The sequence below is a fragment of the Globicephala melas genome, chromosome 8 (genome assembly GCF_963455315.2).
Source record: "Globicephala melas chromosome 8, mGloMel1.2, whole genome shotgun sequence".
Lineage (NCBI taxonomy): Eukaryota > Metazoa > Chordata > Mammalia > Artiodactyla > Delphinidae > Globicephala > Globicephala melas.
In genome coordinates, this window is record NC_083321.1 from 69,060,897 (window position 1) to 69,076,912 (window position 16,016).

The window sequence follows — 16,016 nt, forward strand, 5'->3', positions numbered from 1 at the left end:
CTCTCAACCACTGCACCACCAGGGAAGCCCGGCATGGTTCATTTTTATGGGCTGGGTAATTTCATAGGCTAATGAGTGGGAGGATTATTCCAGTTTTTTGGGGGGAGGGGTGGAGATTTCCAGGAAGTGGGCCATCACCCACTTTTTGACCTTTTATGCTTAGCCTCAGAACTGTCATGGTGCTGGTAGGTGTGTCATTTAGCATGCTAATATATTACAGTGAGTGTATAATGAGTCTCAAGGCCCACTGGAAGTCGAATAAACCTGGGTACAACAGAAGTACTATACTTAACATTGATGACTCTAAAGACATGTCTATATTAATCAGACCAACCAGCTTAAGCCACCTTTAATACCAGATATCAGTCTAGTATTGAATATTTCCCAGAAGACGTGAGCCTGAAATTCATTCTGGCCAGTTTTATATTTCTGAGTATTTATATAAGCTATAAGGACTTAATTTCCTTTAAGCCAATGAAATAGAGCTCTTTTATGAATTAATTTTGGTAATAGCATACATCTACAACACACATAGATACATACGAACACACAAACACAGACACCTCATAGTTCCCATTTCAAAATTTCAGCCCCCGAGTCAGGTACAGTAATATAAAACCCATCATTTACAAGGAGTTGGATTCAAATTGGGCTTCTGGCAGATGGAACAAATCCAGGTCACCTGTCTAGATGGCTAAACCTTTTTTACTAATATTTACAGAAAAGACACTTAGGATTTCTATTGATCCTTGACAAGTCAAATTCAAAATTACTTTACCTTCTTTCAAAATTTGCATTTTAAAAAGATGGCAGAGATAAGGGTTCCTGAGAAGACCTTTACCCTCTTTCAAAACTTGCATTTTAAAAAGGTGGCAGAGATAAGGATTCCTGAGAAGACCAGGTAGGATTGGAGTAGTACAGGGAGATTGGCATGGCACCAAAAGCCCATAATTAATGAATTTTGAGATTAGGGGGGTTGGAGGCCTCTTTGAGCCTCTGGTTTTATGGGGTATTGGCGCCCGGAAGGGAAGTAATTAGTTTCCTGTAAGGTGATTTTTATAGGAGTGACAAATTTGTTTTCCCTGGGATTCCCTGATCCCAGACCTGTGGATCTGTAAGTTTTTCAATTTCTGGGGGGGATATTTTGGGTTGGACTGTCCATGTCTCGTATAATACATAGTCCAGCCGAAAACACTCCTTGGCTTTGGTCTTCAGGGAGAGTAAGAGTTGCCCCCAAGACTGAGAAAATCCCTTCCCAATAATGGGCTGGGGCATTCAGGCATAACAAGGAGCTTGTGAGTTTTAAGACTCTTTCCCCAGGTACAAGTTAGAGGGGTGGTGGAATGTTTTAATTTTGGCTTTCCTTCAACCCCAACAATAGAGCAGGGGCAAGGGGCAAGGGGCCCAGCACGAGAAGTCAGGACAGAATTAAGTGGCTCCTGTGTGCACTAGAAATTGGACAAGCTTACCTGCCACATCAGTGGTCACCCACAGTTCCTCCCGTGTATGATGACTGTCTTCTCAGGAGCCTTGGGAGGTCCCAGGTCCTGTCAATCAACCACTGCCATGACTGGCATGGGGGAATACCCTCACTCCCTTTGGAGCTGGGGGCAGTCCTTCTTCCAGTGGCCCATCTTGCAGAGTGGGCATGGCGTTTTGGGTGTAGGCTGGGACCTGTTTCCTGAGCATTCCTTGCTCCAGTGTTCAGGACTCCCACAGCTGAAACTGTCTCCTTTCCCTGGTGGAGGTCTTCTAGGGGTACTTTTAGGGTGACCAGGAAGGAGGTGGCTTAGGTCTCGTCATGACAGCTGCCAAAAGCCTGGCTTGCTGTTGTTCCTTCCTTAAATCATGCTGTTCCTTCTTTTCCTCCTCAGCTTGATCTCTATTGTTAAAAACACTGAAGGCTGTGTCAATAAGAAGGTTGAGAGGGGTTTAGGGCCCCATGGCAAGCTTTTGAAGCTTCCGACAGGGTTGATTGGCTAATGAAGTGTGTTGCAAATACCATGTGTCCCTTGGAAATATTTGGGTCTATATTCGTATATTTTCTGAGGGCATCTACCAATCGGGGCTGAAATAGGGCTGGATTTTCATCTTGGCCTTGGGTGATCTCTTTAACCTTAACATAGTTAACAGGTTTAATTACGCATCATTTCATCCCTTCAATGAGGTGAAGGATCATGTGATCCCTACTAGTGATACCAGGCTGGCCTGGTTGATAGTCCCAGCTGGGATCCATTAGAGGCACTGCTGTCAGGCCCAAAGGATATCGATGTGGTTGGGCAACATGTAATTCATCAGCATATGTTTGAACCTGTGCCCAAATACGGGCCTTTTGTTCACTAGTGCAGCAGTGGGAAAGGACAATATTTTCATCCTTCCAGGTAAGGTCAAAGGAGAGAGTCAGTGCCTGGAATTCTTCGGTGAACTGGCCAGGGTCCTTCAAGAATCTGCCTAAGCAGGTGTGGCATTGGTTAAGGTCAGACAAGGAAAACGGGGTGTGGATTCTGGTAATTCCCTGAGGCCCACCTACTACTTCCTGAAGGGGGCAAACAGGCTCTGGCTGCATTTCTGGTACGGAAGGGTGAAGAGGCTTATAGGGCGGGGGAGAGGCTGAAGATGGTGGAAGAGTGTTGGGGCTCGGGTCTTCTGCCTGGGGCTCCTGTTCGTCCAGGTGTGCCACTACAGAGGGCTTTTGTGTAGCCTAAATGGGTCCCAGCTGGCCAGGTTCCCTAACCCAGGACTTGCGAAGCTCCGGGTTTTCTCTCAGGGCCATAAGAGCCTGTACGTAAGGAACTTCTGTCCCATTTCCCCTGCCTTTTGCAGAAGATGTCTAACTGTAGGACTGGTACTATAGTTGAGGCTTTCATTTGCTGGCCAGGCCTCATCGGCCTCAGGTTTATACTGGGACCAGGCTTCATTACAAAAGAAAATGAGCTTTTTCGTTTCAAAGAATCTAGAGAAAACTTGTCCCAGTGACTCAGATTGCAACCAAGGGGTGAGTCCTTGGGGATGGAGGAGGTGTTTCCCATGGTTCCTTCATGGGGAGGATGCTCCTGTACCAGACAGGAGCACTAGGGTTGGGAGGTCCCATGGGGGCTCTCTAAGACAGGACCGGTTCCAGGCATTCCCATCCACCTAGTCCTGTTGACTTTATCCACAATGGGGGTTAGCTACGCCCCCATGTGGCGGTCCTGTTGGCCCCAAAGTCCTGGGGCCTGTATCCTATCCTGGCGTCTGTGGTACCCAGGATGAGTGACCGTCCCGAAGGTTTCTCTATACAGTCTATAGATTAATTCCTGTGTTCTGGGATATGTTCCCCTGGAATGGACATCCTCATGGCTCTAAGACTTACTTAAGTCCCAACCTTTTTCCCTAAAAAGGTGGTAAGTTTCAGAAAACAGGCACTGGCCATTAAGGCAGATGGTTTGTGAGAAAGAAAAAACTTCTCTTTTCCCTTCCCTTTTGTGGGCAGCACCCCTGGGACCTTGGTGCCATCCTCCCCCTCACCCCCTTCCACACATGCTCTGGCCAGCGGGCAGAGGGGCTGGGTGCAGGGGCTGACATGGCAGCCGAGGCAGAGGCACCGTGACTGTCGTTAGGGGGATGGAGGGCCCCCCGCAACCCTAGAAGAACACGCCCAATCACGTGACCTCAGGGAGGTAAGCACGGCAGATGCGGGTCATTGCTCAGGCATGTATCCCTGGGGTGTGGTCATGCAGTTTGAGTCGCCTGCCCCGCCCTAACAGGGTGTGGTGGCAGTGGGGTCAGGGTGGACCCTGGAGGGGGCCGGACAAATGCCAGGAGGCAGGTGGTGAACGATGGTCCCACCACCATGGTGGGGAGGAACCATCCCCCTCCTAATACCCAGGGGTATGCGCACAGACAGCCTACTGCTTCAGGGAGCTCCCAAAGGGATTGCAGCTGCTGTAACCATGGCACAAACTCTAAGTAAGGTTGTATTCCATATTTTTACACAATTGGACCTGTTAACAGTTAATTAAATGGTGGATGAGGCAAACCCAGAAGGCAAAGATCCTGTGGTTCAGGTCCCTAGATGCCTGTGAGGATGACTGGCAGTAAGGCTGTGCCTCTCAAGCCCAAGGGAGGTGAGAGGCTCAGTCCAAAAAGGCGACAGAGAGTAAGAAAGCAAAAGAGAGAGAGTAAGGGAGAGAGTAGGAGAGAATGGGAGAGTAATAGTGGGAAATAAAGTCGTCCCTCTCAAGCGCAAGGGAGGCGAGAGGCTGAGGCTTACCGAATTCTCCTGCCTAGCTCACCAATATGTTCCCAGTGAATCTGAGGTTCTTGCTTCGTTCTAAAAGAATTTGGAGATGAAGTGATAGGTAAGAAGTGGAGTGTGGACCATCTCAGAAGATGAGAGGCCTTGGGAGAAACACACTCCACAGACAGAGCGAGGGCCATCTCAGGAGGTGAGAGAGGGTCCCCAAATATGGTGTGGTTAGTTTTTATGGGCTGGGTAATTTCATAGGCTAATGAGTGGGAGGATTATTCCAATTATTGGGGGGAAAGGGGCAGAGATTTCCAGGAATTGGGCCACTGCCCACTTTTTGGTCTTTTATGGCCTTTTATGGTTAGCCTCAGAACTGTCATGGTGCTGGTGGGTGTGTCATTTAGTATGCTAATATATTACAATGAGCATATAATGAGGCTCAAGGTCCATTGGAAATCGAATCTCCCGCCATCTTGGATCTAGTGAGTTCTAACTAGTTTTTGTCATGCCTATGGCCATGTCATTCTTCTCATGGTTGTGCCCTGTCCCCTTCCCTCTTGTTTCAATAAGAGATTTAGCCTTATGGGCCTTTTGGTGCCACTATAAACGATCTATAAGTAATCTGTAGCTTTCAATTTTTAAAAGACACCTTTCTAATAATTTACGCCTGAAGTAACTTTTAAAAAGCCCTTTGTATTTCTCTACATTTTTTCTTTTAAAAGATAAATAGAGCTTGTAAGCCATAAAATACCTAACACCATTCTGTCTGTTTGCTTTTTTCCCTCCTGATTAAGGTACTACATCTTTCTACCCATGGAAATTGAAAGATTGGTATGGATCTGCAGTCATTTTAAAAATTTCTGTGCTTCATAAGTTATGGTGGACCAAAAGTTGCCTTAGCTAATTTTATTAATAGCTATTAATTTAATAGCTATTAATAGCTATTAATTTTATTAATAGCTAATTAATTAATTTTATTATTTTTTAATTTAATTTAATTAATTTAATTTAATTTTAATTTAATTTAATTTAAAATTATTTTTATTAATTTTATTAATAGCTAATTAATAGCTATTAATTTTATTAATAGCTAATCTGTACATTTCTACTCACATAAGGAGTCTTTTAAGAAGGCTCACACTGCAGTACAGTGATTCTCAAGCTTTCACCAAAGGACTGTTTTTTGTTTTTGTTTTTTTTTTAATTTCCATCCATTGCAAATTGATACTTTGGTAAAATACAATAAAAATTAATTACTAGAAAAATTTTGAGATACAAAATAAAAGCCCCATTTATTATAATAGACATAAAATGGCTGTCAAATATAAAAATGTTTGAATGTTTTATTTTCTGTTTCTATGATTATCTTATAAACCAGTAAAAGGACCACACTTTGAGTAGAGCTGATGAGAATACACGCATAGACATTACCACCTGCTCATTTACACTTCATCTGAGTGGACTGGGATAACTTAAGACCAAGAAGATCTCCAAGTGCCTTCCTGTCCCCATTATCTTAAGTCACTGTTTAGAGAATAGCAACTTCCCACTTGAAGAATAGTGAAAACTAAAGTAAATATGGGGGAAATGGCAGGCAGCTCAGTTGCTGTGGCAGCAACTCTACATTTTCCAGCTTAATGTTTCAACCTGAATTACCTGGAGTTGGAAGGATGTGCTGTGGAATTTGGGAGAGAGGCTGGAAGAAAACCAATTAGTCCCTCACCAAGTATTTAATAGGCTGGCAAAGGAGCTGTGTTGGAATGTTGGCTCTACATCTGCTCAGCTGTGTCTGCTTGGCAGGGTTACCCTCTCTGAAGCTGTTTCCATGAATATAAAATGGGGACAAGGATGCCTCTGGTAACCGTAGCGGTGGTTCAAAGGTTTCAATATGGTTGGTAATGGATGTTAAATTCTAAAGTGTTGTGCGAATATAAAGCATTAAGCAACTGTTTTCTAAAAGTTGAGCTAATTAGAAGTTGGAAAAATGGTTAAGACATCAGCTTTATGTTTATTTATCATTAGGAGAAAATGTTTTAGCATGTCCTATATTCAAATTTACAAATGGTAAAGACAGGTAGCGCATTTGTGGGTGGAAGATTTGTTTTCTCCAGTTTATTTTTAAAGCCACTCTCTGTGGTTGACCTCTCTCTACACCCTCTCTCTTGGTCTTTCATTCACTTTTACTTTCCTACTCCTGTTCTTTGTTGATACCTTAAATACTTGGAGCTACATTCAAGTCTCTGAATCTCACTTTAGGATGGGAACTAAGACGAAGTTCACCATGGAGAAACCCTGTCTCTTCGAAGCTGCAAACACAGTGACACAAGTGCTACTCAAAAGTCAGTGACCAGGGCTTCCCTGGTGGTGCAGTGGTTGAGAGTCCGTCTGCCGATGCAGGGGACACGGGTTCGTGCCCCGGTCCGGGAGGATACCACATGCCGCGGAGCGGCTGGGCCCGTGAGCCATGGCCGCTGAGCCTGTGCGTCCGGAGCCTGTGCTCCGCAACAGGAGAGGCCACAGCAGTGAGAGGCCCGCGTACCGCAAAAAAAAACAAGTCAGTGACCAGAGCTGGGTCTTTGCTTTAAAGTTTGCTATTTCCTATCTGCAAGTTCACTTCCAGAAATTTATCCTATAGACATACTTCACAAAGATCACTGTGTAAGGATTATCAAGGAGGTCTGTAAAAGTGAAAAACTGAGACCAATCTAAACATCTGAAAGAATGACTAAAATTATGCCAGAGGGGTCCCAGAGGCAGGCACTCATTTTTACTTCTCTAAACGTTGAGCTCAAATGGCTGAGAAGTTTTTCTACTCCCGGTATTCCGGCTTCCTAGCTTACGCACCAGAAAAACTTCCGTGTTATACTGTCCTCGTTCCCTATTTACTGATTGTGAGCTTTGTAGAACAGACTATACTTGGCCTGAAATTTGGTAGATGAGGGAGAAGTTTGAGATAGAAAAGTAACGTATAATCTGGAAAACTTCCTGATAACTTACTGAGTATACCAAGGAGATTAGGCCAGTGGCAGAATCTCTTCTTCCACTCTATTCATGGCTTCTCTTTTAACCTTCTTTACATGTAGTCCCATCCCAATCCCCTTGAGACCCAAAGAGGCAGTAAGAGAGAGCTCTGATCTGTGGTAACAAGCCTCACAGAAATCATATATTTATCCTTTAAAACTTCACCATCAGATTTCTTTGCCAGAACACCATGAAATCAAAGTGGTATTCCTGATAATCCCATGTTGACCGGGAATTCTAACTGGCATTTATGCATTGTTATTGAATAAAAACAGGAAACTTAATTATTATTTAATAAGTTCACTTTGTTTAGTAAGAAAAAGTCTTTTCAAACCATGAGGTACCTGAGGGAAAAGTACTTCCTAGCATATTTAGGGACAGAACTGCCTGAACAACCAGGAGTCTTGCATCAAAAGAATTTAACCTACCTGTGGGTGCACTTGATAAGGTCAAATCTGAAGCTAAATCTTTTTTTTTTTTTTCAGTACGCGGGTCTCTCACCGTTGTGGCCTCTTCCGCTGCGGAGCACAGGCTCTGGACGCGCAGGCTCAGCGGCCATGGCTCACAGGCCTAGCCGCTCCGCGGCATGTGGGATCTTCCCGGACCGGGGCACAAACCCGTGTCCCCTGCATCGGCAGGCAGACTCGCAACCACTGCACCACCAGGGAAGCCCAAGCTAAATCTTTTGATTATACATTAGTAGTGCTCTTTCTCCTTCTCCCAACATTCAGTCTTTGCTAAACTTTACATAAAACCCACCAATATTATAAAACATTCAAAAAAACAAACAACCCAATCAAAAAATGGGCTGAAGACCTAAATAAATTTCTTTAAAGAAAACATACCAATGGCCAACAGGCACATGAAAAGGTGCTTAACATCGCTAGTTATTAGAGAAGTGCAAATGAAAACTACAATGACGTATCACCTCACACCTGTTAGAAGGGCCATTATCAAAAAGTCTACAAATAATAAATGCTGGAGAGGGTGTGGAGAAAAGGAAACCCTCCTACACTGTTGATGGGAATGTAAATTGATACAGCCACTATGGAGAACAGTATGGAGGTTCTTTAAAAAACTAAAATTAGAGCTACCATATGATCCAGCAATCCCACTCCTGGGCATATACCTGAAGAAAACCAAAATGCAAAAATATACATGCACCCCAATGTTCATTGCAGCACTATTTACAATAGCCAAGACATGAAAGCAACCTAATTGTCCATCAATAGATGAATGGATAAAGAAGATATGGTGTGTATATATATATATATATATATATATATACAACACACACACACACACACACATATACACACAATGGAATATTACTCAGCCATAAAAAAGAATGAAATAATGCCATTTGAAGCAACATGAAAGGACCTAGAGATTATCATACTAAGTGAAGTAACTCAGAGAAAGACAAATATCATATGATATCACTTATTTGTGAAATCTAAAAATATGATACAAATGAACTTATTTACAAAGCAGAAACAGACTTCAGACATAGAAAACAATTTTATGGTTACCAAAAGGGAAGGCGGGGAGAGGGGTTGATAAATTAGGAGTTTGGGATTAGCATATACACACTACTGGGAATTCCCTGGCAGTCCAGTTTGTTAGGGCTCCACGCTTCCACTGCAGGGGGTATGGGTTCAGTCCCTGATTGGGGAACTAAGCTCCCACAAGCTGTGCAGCACAGCAAAAACAAAGAAGAAGAAAACCATATACACACTACTATATATAAAATAGGTAAACAACAAGGACCTACTGTATAGCACAAGGAACTATATTCAATATCTTGTAATAACCTATTGCGGAAAAGAATCTGAAGAATATATATGTGTATGACTGAATCACTTTGCTGTACACTTGAAACTAACACAACATTGTAAATCAACTATATTTCAAGAAAATTTTTTTTAATATTATAAAGCATTGAATTTCCTGAAAGAGGAAGAGATTCACAGGCAATGGAGTTGAGCACCTTAGTTAACAAGTGGAAGCCATCTTGGCTGAAGGAACAAGTCTGATGTGATAGGAAGATTGCCCAAGATATTTATTTTTGTATATACCATTTGAAATAAAATTTTTCAGTGAACAATTACAATGTATCCATGCTATGAATTGCATTGTGGAGGCAATAAGAATATTTAGGAATAGGCAGAGACATGAAATAATGCCCAAGAAACATTAAGGGAGAACAAGCAAGTTGTAGGGTAATGTGTATAATAGAATCCCATTTGCCTAAAAAGAAAATAGATTAAATATGTATATTGTGGTCCATGTATATATAGACAGATATTTCCATATATGCGTGAGCAAGTCTAGAAGGATACACCCGAATTTAACTATTGCATAGGAAAAAAGGAGAGAGAACTTTTACTTTTTACTTTATATATGGACTCCAATATCATTTTAATTTTAAAGAACGATTCATCCCCTTTGTAATTAAACCAAACACCCACCTAATGTTGAAAAGGAAGTGGAAGGACTTCCCTGGTGGTCCAGTGGCTAAGACTCCCAATGCAGGGGGCCCGGGTTGGATCCCTGGTCAGGGAGCAACTAGATCCCACGTGCCGCAAGTAAGAGTTCGCATGCTGCAAATAAAAATCCCGCGTGCTGCAGCTAAGACCTGGCGTAGCCAAATAAATAAATAAATAAATAAATACTTTTTAAAATAAATAAAGGCAGTGGAGATATCACTTACATGTGGAATCTAATTTAAAAATGACACAAATGAACTTATTTACAAAAGAGAAACAGACTCAGAGATCTCAAAATCAAACTTCTGGTTACCAAAGGGGAGACATGGGGGGAAGGGATAAATTAGGAGATTGGGATTAACATATACACACTACTATATATAAAATAGATAACTAATAAGGATCTACTGTATAGCACAGGGAACACTACTCAGTATTCTCTAATAACCTATATGGGAAAAGAATCTGAAAAACAATGGAGATATATATATATATAACTGATATATAACATTCACTTTGCTATACACCTGAAAATAACACAACATTGTAAATCAATTACACTCCAATAAAAAAATTTAATAAAAAAATAAAAATAAAATAAAAGGCAGTGGAAATAGTGGACTCAGTATCCATGTTCTCAGGGTTTGGAAAAGTTGACAGTGGGGTGGGTTATGGGTGTGCAGAGAGGTGCATGTGCTGGAGACTCGCACTGTCCCTTAATAGAAGCTGAGCTCTGGATCGACACACTATCAACTACCACAGGAATTTGCTCTGCTTTCAGTAAACTAGAGGCGTCTGAGGCTTCCCTGGAAACTGGGCGAAGAAACATGCTGGATATATAAAGGCTGATGACAGAGAGAGGGTTTCCCTTCCCCCAGTCTCCCCTCCCCTGTTGTCAAAGGGGGCTGTATTTGCATCTGGGCCCCGGGGTTTCACCCCATCACATTTGGTTCCTCTTGGTTCCATCTCCTAACATTCTATTCTGCCGCGTCTTCTCTGCCCTCGTTACAGTTATCTAGCCTTTCCAAACCCTATCCTCTCTCAGGGCTTGTCTCTACATCCCTGCACTGAGCCAGATATCCTGGTAACCTTCTTATCTCTCACTGCCTTAGCTCCTCAGCTTTGTGAGGTACCATTTCAAATCAGAGCAAGCGTGAAGTCTTGTGGAGTATTTAGCATCTCATGCGGGCTCCAGAGGACAGGGGTGCTCTGTTTCAGCAATCCTTGCATACCTGGAACACCATGAAATGAGAAAGAACTGTGTGTCCCTTTTGGGTTTCTTAGATCACCATCTCTGAAAGGACATTCTGTCGACAAAGCACGAGAAAGTTCTGGCATCCGTTGAATGAGGTGATAACAACTGCCGCATCCTCGTTTCAGCCCCTTCTAGAAGCAGGAAGGACTCTATTAAGTCACAAGTCACATTCCGGAAGGACAAACTTCAAATTAGTCTTCTGGTTACAATACAGGGGAGAATAATGGCGCTAATGAAGTGTGGCTTTTCTGAATTGCTGAAGAATGTTTATGGTTAGAATCAATGTGATTAACTCCATTGTCATGAAAAAAACCTGTCAGGTCCCTGGCTGTGGCTGAGGGTTTTGCTTCTGTCTACAGCTGATGGAAACCTCTCCCAGGGCCTCTGAGTTCTCCGCAGGGATGGGCTCACACACAAAGGGCCAGAGCTTTGTTTGCAGGCTTTATTTCAGTCTTTAAAACTTTTTTTTTTTTCTCCTCCTCACAGCTTGAAACATAACTTATAGTTTAACATGTTCAGTGGCCAAACCTCTAGGATTTAACATTTTCTTTTTTTTTCAATAGACAAAACCCCCAGGCTCAAGAATCAAGAACTTTCCACAGGAATATTCAAGATGGGGGAGCTTAAAAGTGCAAAAAAGACACGGAAAGCTGAGCGAATAAACTTCCATGAAGATTTGGGGCGGGGTGGGGCACAGATTTAATTTACATCTGGGTTTGTGCCTCTCGCTGGGTGTTCGTTTCCATTTCTCCTTTTATTCCAAAGATTACCACCCCTGACTTCTCATAAGCTGAGAGGTAGAGTTCTGGAAAGCAGGTAGTGTCAAGAGGACAGAGGCTCTAGCAGCTACCCAGATCCAGTCCGGTTTCCTGCTGATGGGTGTGCTGTGTGATAAAGGACAAAGAAATGATCAGATTATCCTTGACCCTCTCTGGCACCTATCCTGCTTCTTCCCGGCACTGGAGACCAGTATAAGAAACCCATCCTTCGTGGCATAGGTCTGGTTCCTCTGATTGCTGTCCAGGGAAAAAGGTGCAGGTGTGTGTGTTTACACATGTGTCCAGGAGGTGGCCTGAGGTGAGACCCTTCTGTGTGTCCCATACTTAGGCTACAAATCGGTCGTGTAGATCAACTGCTCTCTCACCTTCTGAGTCAAGTAGTGCCTTTGGAGCTCTGCTCTAGATCACTGATAGCCCCAAAAGATCCTTTCCTGTAACCCCGGATTCAGTATTCAGGCAAAAAAGCCTCATACTAACGTCTCCAGGTAACTTCTGGAAAAGATGTGGACGTTGGGGACTTGAAGAGAGGGAGAAGAGAATGTTCTGGCTCTCCTTCATGTTTGTGTGGGTAAATTTGCAGCTGAGGGCTGGGGACAGAGCTACTAAGCTCAAATTCCACCAATAATCGGGATGGTACCTTTGATCTGTAGCTAAGAATGTTGGAGAGGGAGAAGAGAATGGAAGATAAATTCACGCCTGCTTTAGAGCTTGCCGAAAGGAAGCTGGGATGGAGAAACTCAGGCAAACGCGGTGGCCAACAACTTCAGAGAATAACGACCAAGGCCGGCTGTGATCCAGTCCCCACTTTCCCCTGGAGCCCCAATACCCCAGGGTATCTTACATTTTCCAGGACTCAACATAGTGCTTATTGCCTTCTAGGCTCTGGAAGAGTCCTCATGCTTTCCTTCCATTGCTCGGAGTGCTCTGTGCTACTGTGGGCCTCACTTGATACGCTGAGGGTGAGGTAGGTGAGGGTCAAGTGTTCCTCAGCCCAGTTGGCAGCAAGCAAGGCTCTGACTTGACAGGAAGTGTGAGTGGCTGAGGGGGACAGATTCGAAGCCCGCGCTGACTTTCCAGTTGTCCCTCCCACCGTGCAGGCCCAGCCTTCACACAGGTAGTGTCACCCAGCTTGTCAGGAGGCCATTTGGAAGCCAGACTCTGCCCATGGTGGAGATGAACTGTTCCTCACACTGGCCTACGCTGGGGCCGTAGAAGGGGAAAATCTAATTAACATTGGAGTAAGAGAGAACGAGAAAGATAATTTTCTCCCTATTCCTTGTTCCCAATGCTGGTCCCCGTGGAACAAATTAAACTCTTTTCCCTAAAGCTCCAGGCCACGGAGTGGGGGACGGGGGGTCCTTCCCTTGCTCTGAGCAGGTGCTCTAATGCCTCAGCTCTCACAGTAGCTCCCACAGCAACGGGCTGGAGGAGGCCACAGGCAGAGAAGACCGGAGCACAGAGAGCTTGTTGTGGTGCTGGCTGCACACCTGATCCGGAAATACTCTGGCCTCTGGTACGGGGACCCCTCCAATGGCCATCACCCCGCCAGAGCAGAGCGTAGTGAGGAAGCAGCCAGGGCCTGCACGGGGTCACCGCTGATGCGTCCGCATGGCCCGGGAGCCGCGGCCAAGCACAGCTCTGGCTCAGAGCCTCCACCCCTCTCCTCTTTGAACTCCATGCCACTGGAACTGCCTTCGTCCAATCCAGAGTCCAGCTCAGGCGGTCAACCTTGCCAACATCCAGGTGTCCCATCAGGAACCAGTGTGTGGCACAAGAGGCTCGGGGTGGACTGGCCGTGTTTGCTCCTTTCGTTGGGAGATAACGTTTTCCTCTTGAGGTAGGAATGTAACTGGGCCCAGCCTTGGCTAACACTCCACATCTTGCAGCTCGATCTCCTCCGTTGTGCTTTCTGCAAAGCAAAAGACACATCCATGAGTTGCCAATCGGCCGGGGGTGGTTTCTTGGTGAGAACAAGATGACAAGGGCCACCTTTGGCCATCCAAGCCATGAATCGATTATCACAAGGCCCAGAGAATTACCTTTGAGCTTGTGTCTTCTCTTCCTCTGGAATTTATACGCACACTTATTACAAACCCACATGAGGCTGATTAACACTGCAGCCACGGCAGCGAGAAGAACAAGGAAGACAGCGACAAAGTGGAGGTCTTCATAGAGGATCTCTACGGGGCGGGGGGAGGGGAGGGGGAGATAACGTCTCTTTTAATATCGTGAAGTCGGCCTCCGCACACTCACAGTTCTGAGAGGCGCCGGGGCCCCTGGGGGTGTCTTACCCGACACGTGCAGCACGATGGTGCCAAACTGACTACTCCCCAGGTGCTCGGTCACCGTGATGACGTAGTAGCCGGAATCCCTCACACCCACACTGAAGAGCTGGATGGAGCCGTTGTCGAAGGTGCAGACCCTGTCCTTGTGGCTTTGGGAGATGTTGGCCTGAGTCCCTGGCTTCCACTCCACGATCTTCTGCACTCCCCAGTTGGACGTATACTTCCATTCGATAGTGGGGATGCCGTGGCAGGAGTATGCAACCGACAGCAGGATGTCCTCTTCCACCGTGGCATTGATGGCTGCCTGGGGAATGTACAGGGACACGCCCTGACCTGCGGGATGGAGTGCTAGACTTGGCACCACTCACATGGACTCACAGTGGAGTGAACTTCTGTAACACATTCATTTATTTAGCACGCACTTACTGAGTGCCTGTCACATGCCAGGCTCTCTTCTAGGTTCCAATGCTGATGCTACAATGGTGAATGTCATGGACTGAATGTTTGTATCCCCCCCCCCATTTTCTATGTTGAAGCCCTAACCCCCCAGTGTGGCTGTATTTGGAGATGGGTCTCTAAGGAAGTAATTAGGGTTAAATGACGTCATAAGGGTGGGGCCCTGCTCCAGTTGGATGTCTTTTTTTTTTTTCCTGCCGTGCCGAATGGCATGCGGGATCTTAGTTCCTCAACCAGGGATCAAACCTGAGTCCCCTTCATTGGAAGCGCGGAGTCTTAACCACTGGACAGCCAGGGAAGTCCCCTGGATTGGTGTCTTCATAAGAAAAGTCTCTCTCTCTCTCATTCTCTCTCCATGGGCTCATATGGAGAAAGGACCATTTGAGGTCACAGTGAGAAAGCAGTTTTGGTTTTCTCCTCGGAAACCAGCAGTTTTGGTTTTCTCCTCGGAAACCAAACCCTGCCAGAACCTTGATCTTGGACTTTCCAGCCCCCAAACTGTGCGAAAATAAATTTCTGTTGCTTAAGGCCCCCAGTCTGTGGTATTTTGTTATGGCAGCCCAAGCTAGGACAGTGAACAAAACACATGGTTACTATTCACTATTCCCTAGAGCTTCCATTGTATAAGGGAGACACACAAGGGTTAAATAAACACATGAGATCATTTTAGATAACAAGTGCTTTAAAGATAATAAAATAGGGTACTAGTGGCGGGTGGGGATGGAGGTGGTACACAGCATGAGACAGGATGGTCAGAGAGGACCTCGCTGAGGAAATGAACCGGGACCCAAACGACAGGGAGGTCGAGGAGGTAGCCACGCGAAGACACACGCTTCAGGCAGAGGGAACAACTACAGAGAGTGAGGTGAGAGTGAACTGGTATGTCTGAGGGACAGAAAGAAGGCCAAAACGCAGGATGCAGGGAGCCATGGGGCGAGTTCAGGAGACAAGGCTGGAGAGCTAGGCAGGACTTGGGTCAAGACGTGAGAGTCAGGGGTGGGTTTTACTCAAGGGCGATGGGAAGCCATAGGAAGGCTTAGGTGGGAAGGTGACATTCTCCATTAAGCTTGAGAAAGTCCGCTGTGGAGAGCATCTGGGGGTGAGGGGGCCACAGTGGAGGCAGGAAGAACAGTCAGGTGGCTGCCGCAGAGACTAGATAGGAGATGGAGACATAGCCTTGGAGACAGTGAAAGGTGGTCTGATTTAGGATGCAGTTGGAAGTAAAGAGGACAGAACGTGCTGATAACTAGCTGTGGCAGTGGGCGAGGCAAAGAGGCGTCAAGCCGAGATTTCTGCACGAGTGTGTAGATGAACAGCAGAGCCACCGGCTAAGGTAATATATGTCATGAAATATTTTATTAAGTAGGTACCATGCACAGGCCCTGCGCTAACTGCTTTACACACGCCACGTCATTAAAGTGTCACACAACCCACTACAATTCCATCAAGGACATAAGAAACTTCAGTGTCAACAGGATTAGGTAGCTTGTCCAGGTTGACCCT

The 16,016-nt window shown here is 45.2% G+C and overlaps 1 protein-coding gene across 1 annotated transcript in view; it reads right to left on the bottom strand.

Moving 5' to 3' along the window:
* Positions 1-8,628: 8,628 nt before the first annotated feature.
* The window catches only part of VSTM5 (V-set and transmembrane domain containing 5), a 33,286-nt gene continuing 25,898 nt past the window's right edge, over positions 8,629-16,016 (bottom strand). Inside the window, exons 2-4 of the mRNA XM_030883756.3 lie at positions 14,064-14,390; positions 13,812-13,952; positions 8,629-13,681 (exon numbers count right to left, since the gene is read on the bottom strand). Of these exons, the coding sequence (XP_030739616.1) occupies positions 13,638-13,681; positions 13,812-13,952; positions 14,064-14,390 (512 nt within the window). The 3' untranslated portion in view covers positions 8,629-13,637. The remainder of the gene's footprint in view (positions 13,682-13,811; positions 13,953-14,063; positions 14,391-16,016) is intronic.